The sequence below is a fragment of the Lathamus discolor genome, chromosome W (assembly GCF_037157495.1).
Source record: "Lathamus discolor isolate bLatDis1 chromosome W, bLatDis1.hap1, whole genome shotgun sequence".
NCBI classification, from domain to species: domain Eukaryota; kingdom Metazoa; phylum Chordata; class Aves; order Psittaciformes; family Psittacidae; genus Lathamus; species Lathamus discolor.
The window spans coordinates 3266662-3293506 of NC_088908.1; the positions used below are offsets into that span (position 1 = coordinate 3266662).

At 44.2% G+C, this 26845-nt stretch overlaps 1 protein-coding gene across 6 annotated transcripts in view; it reads right to left on the reverse strand.

Annotated features, from left to right (window-relative positions):
* The window catches only part of LOC136004421 (ras GTPase-activating protein 1), a 144374-nt gene that overhangs the window by 112125 nt on the left and 5404 nt on the right, over nucleotides 1–26845 (reverse strand). For 5 of the 6 annotated variants that reach the window (XM_065660904.1, XM_065660903.1, XM_065660906.1 and 2 more), the window contains exon 2: nucleotides 5630–5779. In XM_065660904.1, the coding sequence (XP_065516976.1) occupies nucleotides 5630–5779 (150 nt within the window). Of the gene's footprint in view, nucleotides 1–1088; nucleotides 1205–5629; nucleotides 5780–26845 lie in introns of those variants that run through there. The other variant, XM_065660909.1, reaches the window with a different exon arrangement.

A 26845-nucleotide genomic window follows, 5' to 3' on the forward strand; every position in this document is an offset into this window, starting at 1 on the left:
CCTCAATGTCTTTCTTGTAGTGAATGGCTCAAAACTGAACGCGGTATTTGAGGTGCAGTCTCACCCGTGCCAAGTAAAAATCACTTTCCTAGCCCTGCTGACCACACTATTTCTGATACAAGCCAGGATGCTATTGGCCTTCTTAGCTACCTGCACACACTGTTGGCTCATATTCAGCCAGCTGTTAACCAACACCCCCAGGTCCTTTTCTGCCAGGCAGCTTTCCAGCCACTCTTCATAGAATCATAGAATGATTTTGGTTGATAAAGACCTTAAAGATCACCTAGTTCCAACCCCCGTGCCATAGGCAGGGACACCTTCCACTACACCAGGTTGCTCAAAGCCCCGTCCAACCTGGACTTGAACACTTCCAGCGATAGGCCACCCACAGCTTCTCTGAGCAACCTGTTCCAATGTCACATCACCCTCACAGTGAAGAATTTTTTCCCAGTATCTAATCTACATCTACCCTCTTTCAGCTTAAAGCCATTCCCCCTTGTACTATCACCACATGCCCTTGTAAAAACTCCCTCTCCAGATTTCATGTAGACCCACTTTAGGTATTGGAAGGCTACTATAATGTCTCCCCAGGGCCTTCTTGTCTCTAGGCTGAACAAGCCCAACTCTCAGCCTGTCTGCATAGGAGAGGTGCTCCAGCCCTCTGATAATATTCGTGGCGCTCCTCTGGACTTGCTCCAACAGGTCCACGTCAAGTCCTTCCCCAAACCTGTAGCATTGCACGGGGTTACTTTGGCCCAAGTGCAGGACCCAGATCTTAGCCTTGATGAACTTCATACCACCGGCCACAGCCCATTGATCCAGCCTGTCCAGATCCCTCTGCAGAGCCTTCTTTCTCTCCAGCAAATCAAGACTCCTGCCCAACTTGGTGTCATCTGCAAACTTACTGAGAGTGCACTCGATCCCCTTGACTAGATCACTGATAAAGATATTAACCAGAACTGGCCCAAATACTGAGCCTTGGGAAACACCATTTGTGACTGGCTGCCAACTGGATTTAACTCCATTCACCACAAGTCTTTGGACTCCCCCATACAGACAGTTTTTTAACCAGCAAAGAGCACACTTACCCGAGCCATAAGCAACCAGTTTCTTCAAGAGAATGCTGTGGGAAATGTTGTCAAAGGCTTTACTAAAGTCCAGGTAGACATCATCCACAGCCTCTCCCTCATCCACTGAGCAGGTCACCTTGTCATACAAGGATATCAGGTTAGTTAAGCAAGACCTGCCTTTCATAAACCCATGCTGACTGGGCCTCATCACCTGGTTATCCTGTACCTGCCGTGTGATGGCACTCAAGATGAACTGCTCCATAACCTTCCCCAGCACAGAGGTCAGACTGACAGGCCTGTAGTTTCCCAGATACTCCTTCTGGCCCTTCTTGTATATGTGCAAAAAATTTGCTAACCTCCAGTAAACTGGGATCTCCTCGGTTAGCCAGGACAGCTGATAATCAATTGAAAGTGGCTTGGTGAGCACTTCTACCAAAGAAGGAAGTCTTATGACATAACTTCAAAAAGTGAAGTCAAAGAATATATAACATCATTGATCAGTGAAGATAAAAATATACAATAAAAATAAAGAAATTGAGATAAACTATTAGTAAACAAATCAAATTTCACTTAAAAAACCCAACATCTAACATAATGGTACAGCTTCTGGAAAATTAATAAAAAATATCTTAAAGTTATTTCAAAACAAATTACAGGACAAAAGGTTAAACATGTCTGACTAAATATTTACTTAGCATTTTACTTCTTTGCAAAGCTTCTGAGCAATTAAAACCAAAAAGAGCATATTTTATATCTGTAGTTGTTTTCTTAGGATCAGGTTCGAGACCATCTTCAGAACCTGAATGAACACAAGTCCATGGGACCTGATGAAATCCATCCGCGGGTCCTGAAGGAGCTGGCAAATGAAGTTGTCATTGTCCATCATATTTGAAAAATTATGCCATTCAGGTGAAGTTACCAATGACTGGAAAAAGGGAAATATAATCCCCATTTTCAAGAAGGGAAAAATGGAAGACCAAGGGAACTACAGACCAGTCAGTCTCACCTCTGTGCCTGGCAAAATCTTAGAGCAGATTCTCCTGGAAAGCATGCTAAAGGCACGTGAAAACCAACGAGGTGCTTGGTGACAGCCAACATGGCTTCACTAAGGGGAAATCCTGCCTGACCAATTTGGTGGCCTTCTATGATGGGGCTACAGAAATGATGGACAGGGGTAGAGCAGGTGACATCATCTACCTGGACTTGTACAAAGCATTCAAAGCTGTCCCATACAACATCCTTGTCTCTAAACTGAAGAGACATTAATTTTAGAGATGGACAACTCAGTGGATAAAGAATTGGCTGGATGGTGGTACGCAAAGAGTTGTGGTCAACAGCTCAATGTCCAATTGGAGACCAGTAACGTGTAGTGTCCCTCAGGGATCGGTGTTGGGACCGGTCTTGTTCAACATCTTTGTTGGTGACATGGACAGCGGGATTGAGTGTGCCCTCAGCAAATTTGCCAACAACACTACCTTATGTGTTTTGGTTGATATGCTGGAGGGAAGGGATGCCATCCAGAGGGACTGTGATATGCTTAAGAAATGGGTCAATACCAATCTCATGAAGTTCAACCAAGCCAAGTGCAAGGTCCTACACCTCAGTTGGGGCAATCCCAGAAACAGCTACAGGTTGGGCAGAGAAGAATCATAGAGTAGTTAAGGTTGGAAAGGACCATAGTATCATCTAGTTCCAACCCCCCTGCCATAGGCAGGGACACCACTGTCCTGGTTTCAGCTGTAACAGTTATTTTTCTCCTTCCTAGTAGCTGGTGCAGTGCTGTGATTTTGACTTTAGTCTGAGAACAATGTTGACATCACACAGATGATTTTATTTGTTACTAAGTAACGCTTACTCTGATCAAGGACTTTCTCAGTGTCATGCTCTGCCAGGGAGGAGGGGCACAGGAATCTGGGAGGAAGCAGAGACAGGACACCTGACCCAAACTAGCCAAAGGGGTATTCCATACCACAGCACATCATGCCCAGTATATAAACTGAGGGGAGTTACTCGGAAGGCCCAGATCGCTGCTCGGGTCTGTCTAGGTGTCGGTTGGCAGGTGGCAAGCAATTGTATTGTGCATTACTTGTGTTTATTGTTTTCATTTCCTTTTCCCCTTTTAGTTTTATATTCTCTCCCCTTGCTATTTCCCTTATTGTTATTATTATTGGTGGTAGTAGTAGTAGGTTTGTATGGTACTGTTCTTCTCTCAACACATTGGATTTACATTCTTTCAATTCTCCTCTCCATCCCTCCGGGGGGGGGGGGGGGAGAAAGGGGGAGTGAGTGAGCAGCTGTGTGGTTCTGAGTTACCGGCTGGGCTTAAACTTAAAGAACTTAAAAGAAGTTCTTTACTGTGAGGGTGGAGAGGCACTGGAACAGGTTGGCCAAAGAAGCTGTGAATGCTCCATCCCTGGCAGTGTTCAAGGCCAGGTTGGACAGTCTTGGGCAAGATGGTCTAGTGTGTTGTGTCCCTGCCCATGGCAGGGGGGTTGGAACTAGATAATCGTAAGGTCCTTTCCAATCCTAACTATTCAATGATTCTATAATTCTATGATTCTTGGACTTTTGTTCTATTTTTCTTTAACAGGTCAGTATTCTGACACATTCCTGCTTTAAAAATCTCCCTTCTTAGTTGTTTAAACTATATTTCTCCCAAATAGAAGTGTAAAACACATACTAAGATCGATCTTCAGAGATAAAATTTGAAGTTTTTAAGCACATAGCACTGCAAGGGAAGTCAGAAAATAATATAACTTTAAAGATCTAGCCTAGATCTCTTGGCATATTTTCTACCAGATTACTAATAAAATTCATGGTAAATTATTTAGAGGTTAGGTTTCTAAATGAAATTTCACATTTTATTATTAAATCAACCTCAAATGAAACCTTTCTTCAGAACAGATTGGACTAGTAAACACAAAGACTTTTGCAATCACAGAAAATTCTGAAGGACAAGATGAAAAGATAAAGATTTTTCTTCCCAATATTTCATATCACTCAGCAGCTCAGCAAAAATATACTATAACAGTCAAAAAGAATTTTGTTTAATGGACTCATACACTATCTGTAATCATATACTGCACCAGTGTATACCCATATCCAACATGGGGAATGGGGATCTGAAGAATTTTCACCTAAAATATTGGTATTTTAGTTAAACAGAAATATGTGCTGAAAAGTTAATAAAAAATATATCGCTTTTAGGCAACAAAATATCATCAAGATTGTTGAGCAATGGAAATTTCACCCCTTTTTGGAAGGCAAAGAACAAGCTTTGGTGAAAGTGACAATTCTAGTCTGTGGAACCCAGTGGATGTATCCTTGTATTTGGATGAAATAACTTCAAGACTGCCATTCTTGAGGCTGAAAAATGTTTGAGTGTAGCATCTGCCCTTCTAATAACAAAAACAGTCCACAGTCAACAAATGAAGCCAAAAGCATGTCTGTTCTATGAAGACCAGTATCAGCAAACAAATTAGTTTCCTTTGAACAGTCCTCTCTTCACATATTTAATGGATCCAAGAAGGAAAGATTCTTGAAAATTTGAAAAGATAAGGAACCCTTTCTTAGTCTTTAACAGTTTCCCATTTTCTGAGATAACAGAAACATATTTATCTTGGACATGAACCAACATTCAACACCTGATTAGTTATGATAAGAAGAAGTTATTAGAAAAATAAGACTCTTAAAAACAGCACTTGAAAAGCAAGTATTAACATAATTTAATTTTCTCCTACTGCCAATTCCCAAACAAGAATCAGTATAGCCAAGAAGCATGAATTGTTAGTTCAGACAACATGATGTAAATATGAGCATGCTATTTCTGTTTGCTTTGCAAGTAAATTTACTTCAGTTTATTTCTTGTTATCTAGATGGCAAGTTTTTTTTATTGCTGAAGATTCATTTGAGATCCTATATTGTGATGATAAACATTACACTGCAGCACACTACTTGCTGACTAACATTCAAGCACTTCCCAGAACATCTCTTGTTTACACTAAATGAGAATAAATTAATGTAAACAACTTGCCAATGGTAAAATAATCTAAGTTACAATTTCGTATAAAGGGCTATTTGTATTTAGAATGAATTCTAACACATGCGGAAAACTGATTCCAGCAAATCCTCATATTATTAAAACATAACTTCTTTGTTTCTCCTTATTTCTTTAAAGGAAGCACCCAGATTTGCTATGACTGACATTCAAGTATGTCCTGTGAGATGCAATAACTGAGGAAAAGACTCAAAACAATCTCCTCAGATTACTAATAAGAAAGAAGCCTGCATGTTATTGTAAATTTAGTAACAATAGCTTTAAACAAGCTTCTCTATTCTGATTTTGTTGGTTTCCTCACATTTTCATTCTTCAGCCTGTAAAGAAATTTTTAAGTGGCATGGTTTAAAACAATTAAACCCTAGTAAAGAGCTATAACAAACATGGATAAAACAGAAAAAAATATTCCATTTATAAAAAAACTGTTTTCTATACTGTACTAAGTTCTAAAACCACAAATAAACAGGTTAGAGTGCTTTAAAATAAAATATTTAATTCTCACCTAAAATGATTGACATTTGTTTTACTAAGGAATGAAAGAACAAATGAACCCGGTCTCCGATCACTCTCTCGAATAAGGTAACTTCCAGGTTTTCCTGCTTGCCTAAGACGCTCTTCTGCAATTGCTCTGTCGAGTTTTCCATGATACCACCTAAAACAAAAATGTAACAATGGGTATCCTCAGAATTTAAGGCTTCTGTTTCTTCTCACAGAACAGACCTGTGAAACTAAATGAAAGTTCTCGGTTAAAACTGATGTAATTCCAAAACTTTGTTTCAAATAAAGTTATCAGAATTTTAGATGTGCCACCTCTCTCAAATTATTTTTTCCAATGCACAGAATTTTTAAAGCTTCATAGGTTCAGATAACCCAAACAACTCACAGTGGAGGAAAGCAATCTGAACCACTGTCCTGGGTTCAGCAGCAGCAGTCATTTTTCTCCTTCTTAGTAGCTGGTGCAACACTGTGTTTTGACTTTAGGCCTGGGAACAGACCTGATAACACAAATGTTTGGTCTGACCAAGGGCTTTCTGAGCCTCATGCTCTGCCAGGGAGGAGGGAAAGCCAAGAGGAAGCAGAGACAGGACACCTGACCCAAACTAGCCAAAGAGGTATTCCATACCACAGCACGTCATGCCCAGGATGCACTGGGAGTTACCCGGAAGGGCTAGGGACTGCAGGGTTGGACGAGGTATCGGTCGGTGCTCGGCTGGGGGGAGTGGGACAAGTTATTGGTCGGCTGGTGTTGAGGTGTTGTATTCTTTCCTCTTGTTATTTCCTTTATCATTATTATTATTGGTGGTAGCAGTAGTGGTTTGTGTTATACCTTAATTACTAAACTGTTCTTATCTCAACCCGTGGGAGTTGCATTCTTTTCGATTCTCCTCTCCGTCCCTCCGGGAGTAGAGGGAGGGAAAGAAGGGGGGGGAGTGAGAGAACGAGCTGCGCGGCTGGGTTTAAACCAAGACAACCACCCAAAGGGGACAAAGACTCTCTATAACCAGGTTTTTCTTTCCTCCCCAATTTGCTCATTTTCAGTAAAAAACCAGAAGCAGAGGTAATTGATATAATTCATGCTGTTGTATTTTAAGCCTCCTCAGGCTTCAATTCAGGCTATAACCCATTTCTCAAATGACAAACGGGTCACAGTATGAAAACATACACCTAAACAAAATGACAGCAGTCACCAAATCATATTTAAGACAAGTCTTCCCAAATCCAGCACACAACCTATTAAAACCAAATACAAATGCTAAGCAACTCACAAACTGTAAATATGACAAAAGAACACTTCACTTTAAGGGAAAAGTTAGACTCATCATTCAAACATCCATTACCCTTACTTCAATTTTACTTTCTTTAAAAAAAATCTAAACTGACCTCTTTCTACACCAATCAAAAGTGAAGGAGCAGCGCTGGAGGGAAAGACTGAAGCCAAGCTTCAATTGGGTTTGCATGGCAAAGTTCTGGTGGCAAGGGGGTGTGAGAAACAGGTTTGCTGGCAGTATCTGCGACCCAGTGGGGAACCCATGGTGGAGCAGTTTGTTCCTGAAGGATTGCACCCTGTGGAAGTATTCAGTCTACTCTGGACTTATACACCCAGTATGGATCTTCACAAGATCCAATGCCTCTGCTCCTGTCAGGCACTTCCCAAGGAAGGGGCCACGCTAAGGGCCCTGGTCTCTTCTGGTTGGTTCAGTATTGCAAGGGTACCCTGTCTGTGATGCCAATTTTTAATGTTGTGACCTGAAAGGAGTTGCTTAGGATGACCTCCCTCCCCTTGGGATCAACAACTAAGTTTGTGATACCCTTGTACTGAACTAAGGTGAAACACCACCAACCAACCAGTTTTATGATTTATTAATACAAAATACAAGGCATGTGGTTAGATACAACAACTCAATGAAGATTATTTTAACTGGATAAGCAAGTCCTGTGCCACAAGTTTTTACTTGGAGCTAGTCAATATTCAATAAAAAAGAGAGGGGGAGAGAAAGAGAAGTATCACCACCAGTGGATCCAGAGACATCTCGTTGGTCCTCTTCACCTAGGGTATTGGTGGTGGGAGCTCACCCTCTGACCTGAGCCCTGCCCTTTTATGTTCTTGTTCTTTGGGGTATTATCCATAATTTGCATATGAAGCATAGAGAGGCATTACTATGATAATGATGAGCGCAATTTAGTGAATGCATGCACAGTTCCAAAGTTGGGGTTCTGCAAGAGTCTTCCGGGTGGTCGTTGTCCCTCATGTTGTGGTGTCTGCTATTTGACTCCATCCTTTGAGTCTGCTCGAGTTAAGCATTTCTTCCCAGTCCTGTGGAAGCTTATCAGCTGTGAACAAGGGGGTCAGAACAATCCTGCCTACACAGTATCAAGAGCTAAAATCCTTGTTATTCGCTTTGTTTGCGATGATTCTTGCAAGGCCTCCTATGGTCAAATGCAAATGGTGCCTGAGACCAGCTCAGTTTCCCGTTCTTACTCTCCCACCTGCTTCCTAGGGAATGTAAGCAATGTTTGAGACACCCCAAGTTGGACAGGACCTTGAGCAACCTGGTCTAGCGGGAGGTGTCCCCAGCCATGGCAGGGGGGTTGGAACTAAATGATCTCAAGGTCCTTTACAACCCAAACCATTCTACAAATCTACTTTCACAAATATAAATGGATTTCACTGTCAGAGTGTTGTACTGTAACTTGTCATAGCATGAAGGTTAATTTTCATAAAGGGGATACAAAATTTCTGACAAAAAGCACATTCTAGGGGGAAGACTATGAAGGCCCTAATTTTCTGTATTGGTACATGAGGTTACTTATTAAGACAAAAGGAATAGCAAAGTCTTTGCAGGACCAGCATAACTGTAGTTGAGTATTTGCTCTTGTAGATACTTTAATATAAAGGCATCTAAGGAGTAAAATAGTTTTAAATTTATTCACAGAATCATAGAATCATAGAACAGTTAGGGTTGGAAAGGACCTTAAGATCATCCAGTTCCAACCCCCCTGCCATGACTCACACTAAACAATGTCATCCAAGGCTCTGTCCAACCTGGCCTTGAACACCGCCAGGGATGAAGCATTCACAACTTCCCTGGGCAACCCATTCCAGTGCCTCACCAACCTTACAGAAAAGAACTTCTCCCTTATATCCAATCTAAAATTCCCCTGTTTAAGTTTTAACCCATTACTCCTTATCCTATCACTACAGTCCCTAACGAATAATCCCTCCCCAGCATCCTTATAAGCCCTCTTCAGATACTGGAAGGCTGCTATGAGGTCTCCACGCAGCCTTCTCTTCTCCAGGCTGAACAGCCCCAACTTTCTCAGCCTGTCTTCATACGGGAGGTGCTCCAGCCCCCTGATCATCCTGGTGGCCCTCCTCTGGACTTGTTCCAATAGTTCCATGCCCTTTTTATGTTGAGGACGCCAGAACTGCACACAATACTCCAAGTGAGGTCACACAAGAGCAGAGCAGAGGGGCAGGATCACCTCCTTTGACCTGCTGAACAGGCCCCACCATATAATAAACAGTCAGAAAGTGAGAAGCAATATGCCTTGTTTACTGATGGGTCCTGCCGTACTGTGGGAAGGCATCTGAGATGGAAGATCTGTATGGACTCTACTATGACAGGTCACAGAAACTGCTGAAGGAAAGGGTGAATTGAGTCAGTTTGCAGAGGTGAAAGGCATGCAGCTGGCCTTGGACATTGCTGAACGAGAAAAGTGGCCAATACTTTATCTCTGTACTGACTCATGGGTGGTGGCAAATGCCCTTTGGGGGTGGTCGCAGCAATGGAAGCAGAGCGACTGGCAATGCAGAGGTAAACCCATCTGGCTGCTGCACTGTGGCAAGATATCCCTGCCCATGTGCAGAACCTGGTGGTGAAGGTATGCCACCTGGATTCCTAAGTATCCATGAGGAACATCAGAACAACCAGCAGATGTATCAGTTTCCTAAAAGTGAAGTTCAGATGGATTTAGACTGGCAATGTAAGGGTGAATTATTTTTAGCCTGGTGGGCCCATGACATCTCAGGCCATCAAGGGAGAGATGCAACATACAGATGGGCTCGTGATCGAGGGGTGGACTTAAAAATGGACACTGTCGCCCAGGATATTCACGAATGTGAAACGTGCTGCAATTAAGCAAGCTAGGTGCTTAAAGCCTCTCTGGTATGGAGGATGATGGCTGAAATACAAATATGGGGAGGCCTGGCAGACTGACTATATCACACTCACACCGACCTGCCAAGGCAAGCGTCATGTGCTTACCATGGTTGAAGCAAACACCGGATGGCCACTGCCTGGATTACTAGCCTGGGTCTGGAGAAACAAGCCTTGTGGCGACATGGCACCCCAGAGAGAATCGAGTCAGACAATGGGACTCATTTCCAGAACAACCTTATAGACAATTGGGCCAAAGAGCAGGGCATTGAGTGGGTATATCACATCCCCTACCATGCACCAGCCTCTGGGAAAATCAAACGGTACAACGGGCTGTTAAAAATTACACTGTGAGCAATGGGTGGGCAAACATTGGGATACACATTTACCAAAAGCCACCTGGTTGGTCAACACTAGGGGATCTGCCAACAGGGCTGGCCCAGCCCAATCAGAACTTTTACGTACTGAAGCGAGGGATAAAGTTCTTGAGGTGCACATAAAGAATTTGCTGGGGAAGACAGTCTCGGTTATTCCTGCTTCAGGTAAAGGCAAACCCACTTGTGGGATTGCTTTTGCTCAAGGACTTGGGTGCACTGGGTGGTAATGCAGGGAAGATGGAAAAGGCCAGTGTGCAGATCACAGGGATTTAATTTTGAGGGAAAACAGTCAATGAACTCAATTATATGCTGTTGCCTGCTATATAACGCTTCTATAGCCCATCAGCTAGATGCCCATCTCTGCTACTCTGGACATTGAAAAGAAAATACATGCTGTCACGACCGTCAGCAGAGAATAAAAACATTGGAAAGCCAGCAGCATCAGCGGGAGTCTCCCAGAACTGTCCTCAGGTCACTATTGACTGACCCTGAGTTCCCTCAGACCATTAACACAACAAAGAATAAACTTTGATGAAACCAGACAAGCTCAGCAGTGACAAGTTCGGTGGTGTCATCAGAAGGCAACAATCCAACATTATACACAATCCCTCCGGGCCTGACATACTGTTTACAAGAGAGCCTGACATCATGGACTTAAAGAATTCAGCAAACTTTATAGGGATGGTCCATTGACTAAGGAATATCTGTGTCTTTGCATCTGTGTGTATATTGTCCTGGGTTCAGCAGTAGCAGTCATTTTTCTCCTTCTTAGTAGCTGGTGCAGTGCTGTGGGACAGCCTGGGAACAACGCTGATAACACCGATGTTTTCAGTTGCTGGTCAGAATGTTTACTCTGACCAAGGAGTTTCTGAGTCTAGTGCTCTGCCAGGGAGGAGGGGAAGCCAGGAGGAAGCAGAGACAGGACACCTGACCCAAACTAGCCAAAGAGGTATTCCATACCACAGCACGTCATGCCCACTATATAAACTGGGGGCAGTTACCTGGAAGGGCGAGATCACTGCTCGAGTCGGGCTGGGTATCATTCAGTGAGTGGTAAGCGGTTGTATTCTCTTCCCTTGTTATTTCCCTTATCATTATTATTATCGGTGGCAGCAGTAGTGGTTTTGTGTTGTACCTTAGTTACTGGGCTGTTCTTATCTCAACCCATGGGATTTCCATTCTTTTGATTCTCCTCCCCATCCCTCCGGGAGCGGGGGGAGGAACGGGAGGGGGAGTGATTGAACGGCTACATGTTTTTTCTGAATTACTGACTGGACTTAAACCACAACAATATATATACATATATATATGTGAGAGAGAAAGTGATGGTATATTGAGAAATGTGGTATCTGAGCGTGACGTGAATGGTATGGAGTAAGGGGTGGGTACTGTCCTGGCTTTGGCTGTAACAGCTATTTTTCTTTTTCTTAGTAGCTTGTAAAGTGCAGTATTTTCAACCTTTGTCTGAGAACGATGCTGATAACTGGAGTGGTTTAAGCCCACCCAGTAAGTCAAAAACACGCAGCCTCTTGCTCACTCCCCTGCTTCTTCCCCACTCCCCCCATCCCACTCCTGGAGGGATGGGGAGGAGAATCGAAAGAATGTAAATCGCACGGATTGAGATAAGAGCAGTCCAGTAACTAAGGTATAATATAAAACCACTACTACTACCACCAGTAATAATAATGATGATAAGGGAAATAACAATGGGAGAGAATACAATTGCTCATCACTCGCCAATCGATACCCAGCCCGACCCAAGCAGCGATCTGGGCCTTCCGAGTGACTCCCCTCAGTTTATATACTGGGCATGATGTGCTGTGGTATGGAATACCCCTTTGGCTAGTTTGGGTCAGGTGTCCTGTCTCTGCTTCCTCCCAGCTTCCCGTGCCCCTCCTCACTGGCAGAGCATGAGACTGAGAAGTCCCTGACAAGAATAAGCATTACTTAGCAACAACTAAAAACATCTCTGTGTTATTGTCCTGGGTTCAGCTGTAGCAGTCATTTTTCCCCTTCTTAGTAGCTGGTGGAGCGCTGTGATTTTGACTTCAGCCTGAGAACAACACTGATAACACCGATGTTTTTCCATAGAACTGTCGTGGTTCAAACCCAGCTAGTCCCTCAGAACCACTTGCTCACTCCCCTTGTCTCAAAAAGTTAAAGTTGGGTGTGAGAACTTCTATCAGAATGAAAGTTAAAGAGCCTATACCGATCACATACACCAGCAGAAGGAGTACCAGTGTAGATATTGTTTAAATTGGCAAAGCTGCAGTCTTGTTAGCGAGTGACTGGTACTTAGTTGCCGGCTGAGTTTAAACCATGACATTAGTATAGCTCTCTCCTTTGCTTCTCCTTATCCTGATTAAAACAGGTTAAACCATTTAAATAGTTGTTTTGTCTGTACACTGTACAGCACGCGGGGCAGTATTCAAAAGATCATGTCTGCAGTGGGTTGACCCCAGCCAGCATCTAACCACCCTTACAGCAGCTTGCTGAACTCACAGCAGAACAGGGTAGAGAAGAGGAAGAACAAAAGCAAAAAAAAAAAAAAATTGTGGGTTGAGATAAAGTTTAAAAAGTGAAGGAAGAACGAAGGAAGGGGGCTGAGGCAAACAAAACAATAGAAGCAATGCAAAGGCAGTCATACACCCAGCCAGTCACTGACCAATGGCTACCTTGGAAGACACATACACACACTTTTTTTTTACTTGATATGGTATGGAATATCCCTTTGGCCAATTTCGGTCAGCTGTCCTGGCTGTCTCTCCTCTCAACTTCATGTCCACCTCTAGCCTAACTTGCTGGAGGGCAGGGGAAGCAGTATGAGAAACAGAAAAACTTGACACTGTGTAAGCACTGTTCAGCAACAGCCAAAATACCAGTGTGCTATCAACACTGTTTTAGCCACAAATCCAAAAGAAAGCACCACAGGACCTGCTATGAAGAAAGTTAACTCCAGCCCAGCCAGACCCAGGACATTCTCTTAGAAGGCGCTGTATCGTTTAGAATTTTGTAGGTCAAGATCCGTAACAAATTTGGTGTTGTTCAGACTGCCAAACACTTAATGCATTCAGTTAGAATCAATGCTTAACATCTATCAACTTCACGCCAAATGTATTTTTTTCCTGAAGAGATGCAAAATATCATCTTACCTACAGTGCACTATCAATCTCACAAAATCAATTAAAAGTTTGGATAGAAGGGTACCAAAGTAACAAAAACAACTTGCCTAGCAATTCATAAAAAGAAAGCTGCCCCTCTGGCCACGACTCTTATCAAATGTACTCATTTCAAACAGTAACTCGCTACTACTAAGATTTATATCTCTTGTGGTTTAAGCCCAGCCAGTAACTCAAAACCACGCAGCCGCTCACTCACCCCCTTCTTCCTCCCCCTGCTCCCGGAGGGATGGGGAGGAGATTCAAAAGAATGGAAATCCCACAGGTTGAGATAAGAACAGTCCAGTAATTAAGGTATAATACAAAACCACTACTATTACCAACAATAATAAATATAAGGAAAATAACAAGGGGAGAGAATACAATTGCACACCACCCGCCAACCAATACCCAGCACAACCCCAGCAGTGGTCTGGACCTTCCAAGTAACTCCCCTGAGTTTATATACTGGGCATGACATGCTTTGGTATGGAATACCCCTTTGGCTAGTTTGAGTCAGGTGTCCTGTCTCTGCTTCCTCCCAGCTTCCCCTCCTCCCCGGCTGAGCATGAGACTCGGAAAGTCCTTGATCGGAATAAACATTACTTAGCAAGAACTAAAAACATCGATGTGTTATCAGCACTGTTCCCAGTCTAAAGTCGAAAACACAGCACTGCACCAGCTACAGAGAAGGAGAAAAATGACTGCTTCTGATGAACCCAGGACACTATCCTTTGTTATTGCTAAGAACATGATCTCTCTAATTTCTATCCACTTCTTATTTTTTTGCCTAGTCCTTACTAGGGATATTTATACTTCACCAAGCCAAGTGCAAGGTCCTACACCTGGGTCGGGGTAATCCCAGGCACACCTACAGGTTGGGCAGAGAAGAGATTCAGAGCAGCCCTGTGGAGAAGGATGTGGAGGTGTTGGTAGATGAGAAACTTAACATGAGGTGGCAGTGTGTGCCCGCAGACCAGAAAGCCAACTGTATGGGCTGCATCAAAAGAAGCGTGACCAGCAGGTCAAAGGAGGTGATCCTGCACCTCTACTCTGCTCTCGTGAGACCTCACTTGGAGTATTGTGTACAGCTCTGGTGTCCTCAAGATAAAAAGGACATGGAACTGTTGGAACAAGTCCAGAGGAGGGCCACAAGGATGATCAGGGGACTGGAGCACCTCCTGTCTGAAGACAGGCTAAGAAAGTTGGGGCTGTTTAGCCTGGAGAAATGAAGGCTGCGTGGAGACCTCAGTATCTGAAGGGGGTCTATAAGGATGCTGGGGTTGGACTCTTCATTAGGGACTGTAGTGGCAGGACAAGGGGTAACGGGTTCAAACTTAAACAGGGGAAATTTATATTAGATATAAGGAAGAAGTTCTTTATTGTGAGGGTGGTGAGGCACTGGAATGGGGTGCCCAAGGAATGCTCCATCCCTGGCGGTGTTCAAGGCCAGGTTGGACAGAGCCTTGGGTGACATGGCTTAGTGCGTGGCGTCCCTGCCCATGGCAGGGGGGTTGGAACTAGATGATCTTAAGGTCTTTTCCAACCCTAACTATTCTATGATTCTATTTCCATCATTAACTTTGCAAATTTTAAGTGATGATAATTGTTACTGGGTTTGGATGGGATAGAGCTAATTTTCTTCACAGTAGCTGGCACGGGGCTACATTTTGGACTTGTGCCGAAAACAGCATTGATAACACAGGGATGCTTTAGCTGTTTCTGATCAGTGCTTACACAGAGTCAAGGACTTTTCTGCTTATCACACTGCCTTGCCAGCGAGTAGGCTGGGGGCACACAAGAAGTTGGAAAGAGACACAGCCAGGACAGCTGACCCCAACTGACCCAAGTATATTCCAGACTATATGACATCATGCTCAGCAATAACTCTGGGGGAATGGAGGTTGGCAGGGCCTGTGGTTGCTCAGGGACTGGCTGGGTATCAGTCAGTTGGCGGCAAGCAATTTTTTTCTTTTGCATCGCTTTTTTTTCTTGGGTTTCTTGGTGTTTGGGGTCCGTGCCCATCCCCCATCCCCCCTGTTGTGCCCCCCCCCCCTTTTTTTAGTTATTAAACTGCCTTTATCTCAACCCACGAGTCTTATCACTTTTACTCTTCCAATTCCCCCTCCACCCCACTAGGGGGCAGTAAGCAAGCAGCCGTGTGGTGTGTAGTTGCTGGCTGACGTTAAACCAAAACAGTAATCCACTATTTTTCACAGTGTGTTGAGCAAATATAACTAAACAAAATTCTGGATCACACAGGTAGTACCCTGACAATAGCTATCATCAAATGCATCAAAAGAGAAAACATAAGTAGCTTTGCAACAGAAGGTTATGAAATGATCCAACTACAAGATGTCTTACTAATTATAGACCATAGTTTGAGGTAGTTGTTTCAATGGCCAGGTGTTTAACCATGGCTATAACTTGTTACCTATAATGCAATTTTTAATTATTATTTTTTTTCAAGTCTGAGAATATCAGTAAGAGGCATCCACATTTCACAAAGCAATCAGATGCTATGCAAGGAAATATTTCCACTTGTCAGTTTAAATCAAAAGCAGTATGTTCAAAATTCCAACCCTATGCATCGCAACCTTAATTACAGTAAACAAACAGAATGAAGACAACTATGAAATCATAAACAGTTTGGATTCTATGCATTGTGATATATACACAAGCAACATACAGCTGCATAAGAGAACATTCCTGACATTTCAGCCACTTCAAGTACTTGAGAGCCATAAGCCAGGTCATAAATTTCATTTCATGAGTTGCACAGGGAGTTACAGAGTTATCTCTAGCATACAAACAAGAGCTCCTTAGTTTTCCACTGTTCCACTGAAGAAGTTAGGGATCAGAAAACTAGTTATACCAGTCTCATTAGGCCCAGCTAACAGACCTTCTACTGTGAACTGAAATGTTATACCGCAGCCCTTCAGCAAGCTCAAAAGACAATCGCAGGACACTTAGCAGCCCCCAGCACTGAAGCACTACAAGGTTCATGGAAGACAGGCTGTTCGCAAAGAGGTAGTAGATAGTGACTTTACCATCTGGAAGGAGGCAGCTGCTACCATGTATGGAAGCAGGTTATGCACAATACAATTGCTCACCACCCCCTGACTGATGCTCAGCTTGACCCAAGCAACGAGCGATCAGTCCCTTCCAGGTTAACTCCCCTCAGTTTATATACTGTGCATGATGTGCTGTGGTGTGGAATACCCCTTTGGCTTGTTTGGGTCAGGTGTCCTGTCTCTGATCCCTCCTGGCTTCTTGTGCCCCTCCTCACTAGCAGAGCATGAGTGACTGAAAAGTCCTTGACCAGGGTAAGCATTACTTAGCAACAACTAAAAACATGAGTGTTATCAGCATTGTTCCCAGACTAAAGCCTAAACAGCACTGCACCAGGTACTAAGAAGAAAAGTTACTCTATCCCAGTCAAAAACAGGACGGCCTTTTTCTGTTTAAACTAGGATTAACACTCCTAAGAAAACAATATTAAGACTGATGCAAGTCACCAGATTTTGGTTGGCAAGTACTTAAGAATCTCTAAAGGGTTGTCTTTTCCACCATTAATTTCATTAAAAGCACCAATGTTTCCTTGACTTTCTCCTTGTACTTCATCATCTCCTACCTCCAGCCTTTTACTGTTTTACCGGATCAGTCAGCTTTCTTCATTGAAAGAAACACTGGTATTCTATGACAACAATATAGAGAATCCCTGACTCTATTAGTGCTGAGCCTTCATACCGATCTTCGTTTTTCATCTCCTAGTCAGCAGCACAGCTCTGGATTAGAGCCCAAACTAACTAAGCACAGATTTTGGGGGATTTTTTTGTTTGTTTGTGTTTATGTGTGATTTTTGTGTTTGGGTTTTGGTGGGGATTTTTTTGGTGGGGGGTTTTGTTGTTTGTTTTCTCTTTTTGGGGGGGTGGCATTTAGGGGGGATTTTAGGGTTCTTTTGTTTGAGGCTTTTGCAGGGGGCTGGCTTTTGGGTTTTTTTTTTTTTGTTGTTGGGTTTTTTTTGTGTTTGTTTGGGGTTTTTTTTTTGTGTTGTGGCTTTTTTTCCTATTAAGTGCATGTGTGTATGGGCATAAATAAAACATTGTATCTAGACTTGAATATAGAATAAGATTATTACTACAGAGGTTGTTACATTCTGCTTTTGGAAAGATAAAGACAGTTCTGTATCATCCTTTAGACTGACAAGGAGTAGAAAGAGTAACAGAAAATACCCTTTCTCCACAGAGGCTCAGGAAGTACAGAAATCTTTGTAACAAGGGTGTAGAAATCTGTCTGTAGTTTGAACAACACAATGCAAGCCATTCCTTAATGTTCTGGACTAAGCAAATATTCAAGCTTGGATCTCCAATGTTAGTTATGCTACTAACAGATGAATACATGGAAAAGGAATTAATTGACTTATAATTACACTTAAATTGCATATATATGTGCTCTCTATAAAATAACCAAACAAAACCCAATGAGTATACCACAGACAGAATATCCTTTGGGGGGGTGTCCTGGGTTCAGCAGTAGCAGTCATTTTTTCTCCTTCTCAGCAGCTGGTGCAGCGCTGTGTTTTTGACTTTCCGCCTGGGAACAGCACTGATAACACCGATGTTTTTAGTTACTGCTCAAATGTTTAGTCTGACCAAGGACTTTATGAGTCTCATGCTCTGCCAGGGAGGAGGGGAAGCCGGGAGGAAGCAGAGACAGGACACCTGGCCCAAACTAGCCAAAGAGGTATTCCATACCACAGCACGTCATGCCCAGGATGTAACAGTTACCCGGAAGGGCTGGTTCACTGCTTGGTCGGGCTGGGTATCGACGGGTGGTATTGTATTCTCTTCCCTTGTTTTTTCCCTTATCATTATTATTATCAGTGGTAGCAGTAGTGGGTTTGTGTTATACCTTAGTTACTGGGCTGTTCTTATCTCAACCCATGGTAGTTATGTTCTTTTGATTCTCCTCCCCATACCTCTGGGAGCGGGGGTGGGGGGGGAAGAAAGGGGGGAAGTGAGCGAGAGGGCTGCATGGCTGACTTATGGCCTGGGCTTAAACCACAACAGGGGGATACTACATATGGGGGAACATGTATACACACTTGCATAATTTTACAGAAAAAATAAGTAGACTTATGTTAGCTAAATCTAAGCACATCGTTAACCTCAGATTCCGGAAAATATCCCATAAAAATAAAGCAACATCTGTGCATGGAGAAGTTCATAAAAGAAACCTTTTCCCAAATATCTATAAGTAGGTACTAACAACAGAAATTCATATACCCACCCTTGTTGAGCCAATTACAGGATTACTTACAGCAAACTAAGACATAAATATTTCCATATATTTACATACTCAACTTCTTTAAACATAAATACATATAGCTAAAATACCCTAACATTAAAGTTTTCTTGGGTTTGAATATGTATGTTATACAAACTCAAATCCCACTTAAGGATGGACAAGTATTACAATTTCAGTGTTAATAAAATGAAACAATCAACCTTTAATTAAAAAAAAAAAGTTTCTATGTAAAATTGGTCCCAAGTATCTGTTGAAAATATAAAGTTGAACATTAAAATGAGAAAGACTTATTTTTAGAACCCAAGTGTCCTGGGTTCAGCTGCAGCAGTCATTTTTCTCCTTCTTAGTAGCTGGTGCAGTACTGTGGTTTTGACTTTCAGCCTAAGAACAGCGCTGATAACACACCGATGTTTTTAGTTCTTGCTAAGTAATGTTTATTCCGATCAAGGACTTCTTCAGCCTCATGCTCTGCCAGGGAGGAGAGGCACAAGAAACTGGGAGGAAGCAGAGACAGGACACCTGACCCAAACTAGCCAAAGGGGTATTCCAGATCACAGCAAAACATGCCCAGTATATAAATTGGGGGGAGTTACTCAGAAGGCCCAAATCACTGCTTGGGTTGGGCTGGGTATTTGTCGGCGGGTGGTGAGCAGCTGTATTCTCCCCCCTTGTTATTTCCCTTATCATTATTATTATTTGCGGTAGTAGTAGTAGTTTCGCATTATACCTTATTTACCAGACTGTTCTTCTCTCAGCCTGTGGGAGTTATATTCTTTCGATTCTCCTCCCCATCACTCCAGGAGCAGGGGGAGGAAGAAAGGGGGGAGTGAGTGAGCAGCTGTGTGGTTCTGAGTTACCAGCTGGGCTTAAACAATGACACGAAGCATTGCAAGAATCAGATTGTAGCTATCAGAACACTGAATGGGCATGCTGAGTGCTCTACAAACTGGCTACACCTTTTCTCAAATATTACTGCAGCTTACAAGTTTATTTAGCAACATTGGCTTTTCTTTAGAAAAGACAGGCCTGGCAGGCGGGGAGGGGGAGTTGCCCTTTATGTTAGGGATAGGCTGGAGAGTATGGAACTCTGTCTGGGGACAGGTGAGCAGTTTACAGAGAGTTTGTGGGTCAGGGTTAAAGGGAAAACAGCCGTGGGAGACATTACTGTGGGGATCTGTTACAGGCCTCCTGATCAAGGAGAACCTGTGGATGAAGCACTCTACAGACAGATAGGAAAAGCCTCACGCTCGCAGGCACTTGTTCTCATGGGGGATTTCAACCACCCTGACATCTGTTGGAAAGATGGCGCTGCACGGCACAAGCAATCCAGGAGGTTCCTCGATTGTGTGGAAGACAACTTCCTTCTGCAATTAATAGAGGAGCCGACAAGGAGAGGTGCCATGCTTGACCTTGTGCTCACCAACAGGGAAGGGCTTGTTGAGAATGTGGTGCTCCAGGGCAGCCCTGGATGCAGCGATCACGAGATGGTCAAATTTGAGATCCCCAGGACAGTGAGAAGAGCGTGTAGCAAGCTCACTGCCCTGGACTTCAAAAGAGCAGACTTTGGCCTCTTGTCCTGGTTTTGAGCAGCAGCAGTCATTTTTCTCCTTCTTAGGAGCTAGTACAGTGCTGTGTTTTGATCTTTTGGCCTTGGAGCAGTGGTGATAACGCCGATGTTTTCAGTTGCTGCTCGAATGTTTGGTGTGGCCAAGGACTTTCTGAGCCTCATGCTCTGCCAGGGAGGAGGGGAGGCTGGGAGGGAGCAGAGACAGGACACCTGACCCAAACTGACCAAAGAGGTATTCCATACCACGGTACGTCATGCCCAGGATGTAACGGGGAGTTACCCGGAAGGGTTGGGACTGCAGGGTTGGACGAGGTATCGGTCGGTGCTTGGCTGGGGGGAGTGGGGCGAGTTATCAGTCAGCTGGTGCTGAGGTGTTGTATTCTTTCCTCTTGTTATTTCCTTTAGCATTATTATTATTGGTGGTAGCAGTAGTGATTTGTGTTATACCTTAGTTACTAAACTGTTCTTATCTCAACCCGTGGGAGTTGCATTCTTTTCGATTCTCCTCTCCGTCCCTCCAGTAGCAGGGGGAGAGAAAGAAAGGGGGGGAGTGAGTGGACGAGGCTTGTGGTTCGGTTTAAACCACGACAGTTCTTTTTGGCGCCCAACGTGGGGCACGAAGGGTTGAGATAACGACAGAGATGATCAGATTAATAGTCGTCACAGTGCTGATTTATTGGCTCTCAAAGTTGTTTCTCTTGCTCTCAGAGCTTCAGAATGTAGTACATTACTTAGAGCCGGTATTCCCTGTGGTAGTGTTTATCAAGTGTGGGGCTTGGGCTAAGGTTTTTGTTTCACTGTACTTTATGGCAATGGCTTGTAATATGGTTGGGCTCCGGCAGCAGGGAGAGATGGACGTGGCCGTGGACTTGTACCCGGCCGTCCCGCTGCTCTTCACCGCCCTGGCCCTTGTCCTCGCCTCCGTCTTTGTGAGGCTGCGGGGAGCTGAGGGGGAGCGGCCCCGGGAGCCGGCGGCGGCCGAAGCGGCCCGGGAGAGCGGCCCCGGGGACCAGGCGGCGGCGGGAGCGGGGCCGGAGGCCGGGAGGAAGGCGGCTGCTGAGCAGCGGGAGGAGGCGGCGGAGGAGCCGAGCCCCGCGGAGGAGCCGAGCCCCGCGGAGGAACCGAGCCTCGTGGCGGCCGAGAGCGTCCCCCGGCAGCCGCCCGCCGAGCCCCAGGAGGATGCAGGAGCCCAGGCAGCATTTCCCAGCAAGGCAGAGGAGGAAGAGCTGCACCCAGGAAAAGAGAAGCTGGTGGTGAGAGAGCCGGCAGGCACAGCAGCTGCACCAGCCCCAGGGACAAGCACAGCAGCGTCATTGGAGAGTTCTGAAGGGTTTGAATGGCCTCTGGGTACCCTTGGGACCTGCCTGCTGATTGTGATGGGGGTCAGCATGGTGGCACACACACAGAGTGTGTTCTACCCACGGCCATTTTGTCTGATCTCAGAAGTCAAGCAGACTCAGGTTTGCTTCTTGTTTGGGGTTAGACCACAATATGGGAGGACCAGGAGATCTTCCCCAAGGCTGGACAGCCATGAGTGGCAGTGTGTGTGGGACAGTATGAGCGAGTACCTGGTCCACTGGGCCCCTCCAGTGCTTTGGAAGCATTGGAGATGGAAGGCAGCTGTATGGAGTCCCCAGCAACAAGCTGCAGAAACTGCTGAAGGGGACAGTGAATTATTTTGAACCTGGTGGGCCCATGGCACTTCAGGCCATCAGGGCAGAGATGCGACACAGAGATGGACTCATGATCGAGGGGTGGACTTAGCAATGGACACTATTGCCCAGGTTATTCACTAGTGTGAACACTGCACACAGCCTCTCCTGCTCTGAGAGACTGTAACAAGAGATGGAACCTGACATCATGGACCAGATGGACTCAGCAGCTTTATAGGTCCATGCACTAAGAAATGATGTTTTTCTCTGTGTATATGTAGACGTATATATATATGTAAGAGTGATGGCATATTGAAGATGTGGGATCTGAGCATGACGTGAATGGTATGGAATAAGGGGTGGATAATGTCCTGGTTTTGAGCAGCAGCAGTCATTTTTCTCCTTCTTAGGAGCTAGTACAGTGCTGTGTTTTGATCTTTTGGCCTTGGAGCAGTGGTGATAACGCCGATGTTTTCAGTTGCTGCTCGAATGTTTGGTGTGGCCAAGGACTTTCTGAGCCTCATGCTCTGCCAGGGAGGAGGGGAGGCTGGGAGGGAGCAGAGACAGGACACCTGACCCAAACTGACCAAAGAGGTATTCCATACCACGGTACGTCATGCCCAGGATGTAACGGGGAGTTACCCGGAAGGGTTGGGACTGCAGGGTTGGACGAGGTATCGGTCGGTGCTTGGCTGGGGGGAGTGGGGCGAGTTATCAGTCAGCTGGTGCTGAGGTGTTGTATTCTTTCCTCTTGTTATTTCCTTTAGCATTATTATTATTGGTGGTAGCAGTAGTGATTTGTGTTATACCTTAGTTACTAAACTGTTCTCATCTCAACCCGTGGGAGTTGCATTCTTTTCGATTCTCCTCTCCGTCCCTCCAGTAGCAGGGGGAGGGAAAGAAAGGGGGGGAGTGAGTGGACGAGGTTTGTGGTTGAGTTTAAACCACGACACCTCTTCAGGAGCCTGCTTAGCAAGTTTCCATGGGATATAGCCCTGGAGGGCGGGGGGGCCCAAGACTCTTGGTTGATATTCAAGGATCACCTGCTACAAGCTCAGGAGTGCTGCATCCCAACTAGAAGGAAATGTGGCAGGAGGGCCAGGAGACCAGATACTCCTTATCCCTATGTCCTGTTTTTCTAGACTGTTTTTCTTAAAACTATGTCAACTATAACAATTTATCTCGTGTGAGAATTCTCAGTATGTTCTCTAGCTGTACTCTATTTTTTTCTCCATGTATCCTGCACCTCAGTAATTTTCCACTGCTACTGTTACAAAGCCATCAAACTTAACATTACTCAAAACTAATTCTAAAGGTTTATATATTCCATTTTGTAATTTTGTGCCCCCCTTGTCTCAAAGGTCATAGGGCCTAAAACTGAGGTGACACGGCAGGTGTCCAGGATGGGCTACAGCTAAACTAACCGATAAGTAGGAGGATAGGAGTCTCTGGTGCTAACGAACCAATTAAACTGGTATAAACATCTACTGCGCATGCTTCAAAGGCTGCCAAAAGTGATAAAGATTGCTGGAAGAAGTAAACAACCCTCAGAGACCACCACCACAATTCTGTATGCATGCGGGGAGCTTTCTGGAAAATGATGTAATCAGTATGTAGCCTCATGAATATGTATGTATGCCCAGTGACTATAAAAGGACAGCGTGTGTGGCAACTGAGGAGACACACGTTAGGTGGAGCTATCCCCTGTGTCTCTCGGCGCTGCAATAAAGAATACCTGCTTGTCAGCTTGAAAACTTTGTTGGCAAGTTTGTTCCTGGAGTTTTCTCCGAATCACCTTAGTACAAAATGAATGTAAGAAAAACAGGCTATTCTTCCAGCACGCAAGGATAAGGAGTATCTGCGAATGGCAGGTGTCCAGGACGGGCTGCAGTTAAACTAACTGGTAAGCAGAAGGACAGCGACCGGCCCTGACCTCCCTCCGATCATCATCCCAACAAAGAATGAACTTTGATGAAACCAGACGAGCTCAGCAGTGACTAGACAAGTTCCGCAGCGTCATCAACAGGCAACAATCCAACACTGCACACAGTCTCTCCTGCTCTGAAAGACTGTTACAAGAGATGGAGCCCAACATCATGGGCCGGATGAACTCAGCAGCTTTATAGGGATTGGTCCATGACTGATCTCTCTTTTTTTTGTGTGTTTTTGGATGTGTGTGTGTACGTGTGTATATATATATATATATATATATATATATATATATATATATATATGAGACAAGAGTGATGGTATATTGAAAATTGTGGGATCTGAGCATGACGTGAACGGTATGGAATAAGGGGTGGATACTGTTCTGGGATCAGCACTAGCAGTCATTTTTCTCCTTCTTAGTAGCTGATGCAGTGCTGGTGTGAGCACAGCTGCTCGCTCTCTCGCTCACTCCCCCCCCCCCCCCGAAGGATGGGGAGGAGAAGCAAAGAATGTAACTCCCATGGGTTGAGATAAGAACAGTCCAGTAACTAAGGTAAAACACAAAACCACTCTACTGCTACCGCTAATAATAATAATCATAAGGGAAATAACAAGGGAAGAGAATACAACCGCCCACCAGCCGCCGATTGATACCCAGCCTGACTGATATGAGGAAAGCAAGTGCCTGGAAAACATAGGGTTAAAAGTATTTTAACTTAGGTCTAAGATAGAGAAGAATGTTTGTGTTGTAAGTCTGTGGTGTGATAACAGAATTTAGTGGTCTTACTAACAAGACTGAATTATTTCTTTCCATCCTTCTAATCATCAGTTAGCTTGGAGACAGTGCCTCCCGAACATCTGCTAGCTTAGGATACTCCTTGTCTGCCCATCCTGTTCTGCTTGCAATAAATTTTGTACGAAAGTCACACTGTTCTAAATCTTTGCCAGCTATCAGAAACTTGCAGATATGGTTGGTTTCAGCTAATTTGTGATTACTGGGGCATCCAACTGTACCAAAGGTGAAAAGTGCACCCTGAGGAAGACTGCTTACTTCACTTTGAAGACCCCTGCCCACGACCATCAGAGGGCAGTGCGCAAGCACCAAAAGGGAGGAGACTTATGATAATGAATACCTAAACTAATTGTAATATCCCTGCCAAACTCTCGGGAACCTAATGAATATGCATGTTTGTGTGTAACAAATATCTGCTTGCTTAACCCCTCAGTGTGCAAGTTAGGAGGAACGATCCCCCTTGCACCCAGCGCCGTAATAAACATACCTGCTTTATAACTCTCTGAGTTGTAGAGTCTGATTTCGTGCTTCACCTGAGTATCTAAGACAAAGGAGAAAGGGGGAGGGACCCAGAGATGGGATAGGTATAAATATAGTGTTAACACTAAGAAAATTTGAGAACCCTGAATCAGGTGTGCCTGGTGGGGATCTCCCTTTATTCAGATAAAGCTTTAAACCTCACTCTGCCTTAGGAGCTACTCTATTATTGAAACCAGGTATTCCCAACAACATGCATTTATTGCTTCACGCTTTTATAGTGCAAAAGGCTAGCACAGTTCTTCGATGCCTTAACTTGGGAGAGGAATAAACTTTGGTACTAGCTGGGGAAAATCAGTCTTTTCCTGCTTGGTTGTTATAGTGCTATACTGCTGGTGTGAAATACGAACTCGCTCCTCTAAACAAGATAACAAGGTTTTATTGAGGGACAAAGTCAATAAAGCAAAAGCAACAGCGCTGGGCGCATGACCGTAGCCAGAGGCGCGAGTGATTAGTATTTGTTACAGGTTTATATACTTTCACTATTGCATTAGTCACATACATAGTCATAATTCCCACGTATAGGCGGGGAATATTATAACTAGCTCCAGGAACTTATTATCATAAGTCTCCTCCTCAGAGTGCAATTTGTAAACAGAACAGGCACTAGAAGAGGGAATGCCCTCAGAGTCAAAATAATGAGGATTTAGTGGAATGCCAGGACAGGCAGTAAAAATGATGAAGACTGAGGCGGACGAGGGGAAGATTTGAAACCCTCCCCAACAGAGCCCCTGGTTACAGTTAGGCTGGGGAATGACAAGGTAAAATTCCTTGTAGATACAGGAGCTACCTATTCCTTTAGAAATACTTGTAAAGGGCAATTAAGCAAACAAACAGCTTCGGTCATTGGCACCACAGGGCAAAAAGAAAACTGGGCTTTCTTTCAGCCTTTAAAACTGGTAAACAGATGTTGACCCATCAATTTCTTTACATGCCCAAGTGCCCCATGCCATTATTGGGTAGGGATATACTGAGTAAATTACATGCATAAATTACATTTAAAGAAGAAAAAATTCAGATACATATTCCTGATGAAAACGCTGTGGAAGCCCAAGCTTTTCCATTACAGAAACCAGGCACTGAGCCAGAGGAAGTGAAGAACGCAGTCGCCCCACTAGTATGGGCTACTGGAGCACCAGGATGATTACTAAACGCAGAACCAGTAACTATTCATCTGTCTGGTAAGACAGAAACAACACCCTATACAACTGGAAGCAAGAAAAAGACTAGAGCCTTCAATTGAAAATTTTATTGAATACTTTGGGACAAAAAAACTGACTGTTTTTGTACCTCACATGGTAACAACCATCCTGGAACAGAAAAGCAGTCATTGGCTTTCCCCAAGCAGGCTGTTAAAATATCAGGCCATGCTTTTGGAACAAGAGGACATAGAACTGAAAGCAACTAACCTTTTGAAAACAGCAGTGTTTCTGACAACTGATCCAGAAGGAAGAGGGCTGACTCATGATTGTCAATAGACTGTTGAGCACGTGTAGGTTGATATGACAGGAATACAAGCTACACCTCTGAAGGATGTGAACTGTGAGCTGTTTGTGGATGGTAGCAGCTTCAAGAAAAATGGAAATTAGAAAGCAGAATACTAGACTTCATTTGGACACATTAAGTAGACAAGTAACCTTAGGTCTACTTTATGTCCTGTATGGAAGAAGAGTCCTATTAGAGCTAAATATTGGGGAAAAGTGAAAAGGGATGTGGATCTTCAAGATGACAAAC